The sequence below is a fragment of the Neolamprologus multifasciatus genome, chromosome 18 (assembly GCF_963576455.1).
Source record: "Neolamprologus multifasciatus chromosome 18, fNeoMul1.2, whole genome shotgun sequence".
In the NCBI taxonomy this organism is placed as follows: Eukaryota; Metazoa; Chordata; class Actinopteri; order Cichliformes; family Cichlidae; genus Neolamprologus; species Neolamprologus multifasciatus.
In genome coordinates, this window is record NC_140456.1 from 4477194 (window position 1) to 4479141 (window position 1948).

The window sequence follows — 1948 nt, forward strand, 5'->3', positions numbered from 1 at the left end:
TGTCCCCACCAATAATTAGAAAGAAAAACAAACCCGATAGAAAGAAAAAAAAACGATCTGTCAGCGTCTCATTCACCCAGCGGTGCAGAAAGAGTTAAATTACGTTCTCTACTGGAGTCCTACGTCACGTGACAAATATGGCCAATGTGATTGGAGCTCTGTTTAGTTTTAGCAGCGGCAAGCCTGCGCTGCGAGGAGGAGAGGAGGACGGCAGCAACTAGGAAGAACCTGGATATAAGAAAGTATTTTTCAAAGAAACCTGTAAGTCACTTAAAGTCAAGCTCACTCATAAAATGTAGTGATGGTGAGATGAAGCCTCGTGATGAAATGAAGCTTTCCATCCAACTGGTCGACTCATGGTTCGAAGCATTGTGATGATTCATTTGCTCTACTGCGCCATCAAGTGGACGATTCAAGTGAAACGGGCTCAATGATTATAATGATGTGATGTGTAAACCTCTAAACTGAATAAATAAATTGTTTTTATGGTTATTTATCCCGAATCTTGTCTCAGTATGTCTGATACAAAAGAGAAAGTGGAAACTATCAGTACAGAGTTTTTGGGATGATTGTGTAACTGTGTAATCATGCTTATGTACATCTCAATAATGACACAAACTAGTGTGTGGCGCTTCAAGTTGAATGAATAAAGAAATTACTTTTGTTCATGACACCAATAACTAAACTCTAAATATTAGTTATATTTAATATTATACTAATTTTATATTAATTTAATTTAATTAATGTTGTGTATAATAAATTGGCAGCTTAACACAGGAATGTACATGGAAACAAAAAGGGAGGGAGTTGTGATGTGAATGTGGTTGTGACTTTATAACAGTGCTCATGACACTAGGGAAAAGTTTTCATTTGTTTTTATTCAAAAATAGCAGCTTTTCCACAGTGCTGGGCTTAAGACGGTTCCTCTTTTTTGAGAGGATTTCTCCTGCTTTTGAAAATATCCTCTCACAGGGCACAGATGAAGCAGGGGTTGCAAGAAAAACCACAGCAAGTTTATACAAGTTTGGATAAAGAAATTTGTGTCCAGCCCAGTACTCCAGCGGATTCTCCAGTCTGCCGATATTTGGTTCATGGAGGTATTTCTGTACTTCAGCTGTTGCATCAGCAGTAGCATTTGGGGTCTTTGTCTCCAGAACAGTGGTGTCCAAACGATGCCACAGTTTGCTACCTAAAACAAACAGAATGTAAGTAACTAAATACAATATAATAATCAAAATGTGCTCATATACCTTGAGTCACAGGCTGAGAAGCTTTTGATGATGAGGCTGCTGATGAGAAGGCCACGTGCCGCAAAATAGCAGCACATTTAAAAATAAGTCTCTTCTCAGCATCCATTGCTTTATTTGGGCTAAAGAAGCCTATTTTTTTTAACCTTGGATCCAGCAATGTTGCCAGTGACATGATGCTCATTGACTGCAATGTGTAGAGCTTCTCCTTTAATTGTCTCCTTAGACACTCAACCATGGTGGAGCTCTCTGGAGTTAGGACAACTCCCATTTCCTCTTCATTTAGTGCATGGTGCAACATTGTTAGAAGTGGAATTACTTTGGATCCAGACACTCGCTTTTCCTCTGACAGCTCAGTGGTGGCATCATTAAATGGGGAGAGTATTTTAAGACATTCTGCCATAAGGTCATACTGTTCAGAGGATAGTGGGCAAATATCAGTGTGCAGGCCAGCTAACGATGCTCATCATTCCTCTCCCCTGATACAACAAAAAAACATTAAGAAATTACATATTTCAGTAAATAGAACCCAAATATTAATGAATTACATGGGGAATATAAATGTATCAAATGACTGTATCCTTAAAACCTACAAAAACTCACCTGAGCTTGGTCCACCTTGGTTAGTCTCCTTGTTCTCATGCAGGGCTCTGTAATGCCTCAGCATAGATGAGGTGTTGTTGCTGTATCCAAGTTCTTTA

At 39.0% G+C, this 1948-nt stretch overlaps 1 protein-coding gene across 1 annotated transcript; it reads right to left on the minus strand.

The window, feature by feature from the left end:
* Positions 1 to 859: 859 nt before the first annotated feature.
* LOC146497114 (E3 SUMO-protein ligase ZBED1-like) lies at positions 860 to 1710 on the minus strand (the record flags this gene model as incomplete). The annotated part of the gene is made up of 2 exons (XM_085140355.1): positions 860 to 1189; positions 1251 to 1710. Coding segments are annotated over 2 exons (783 nt in total), but the record flags the coding sequence as incomplete, so codon positions are not given.
* Between the last annotated feature and the right edge of the window lie 238 nt (positions 1711 to 1948).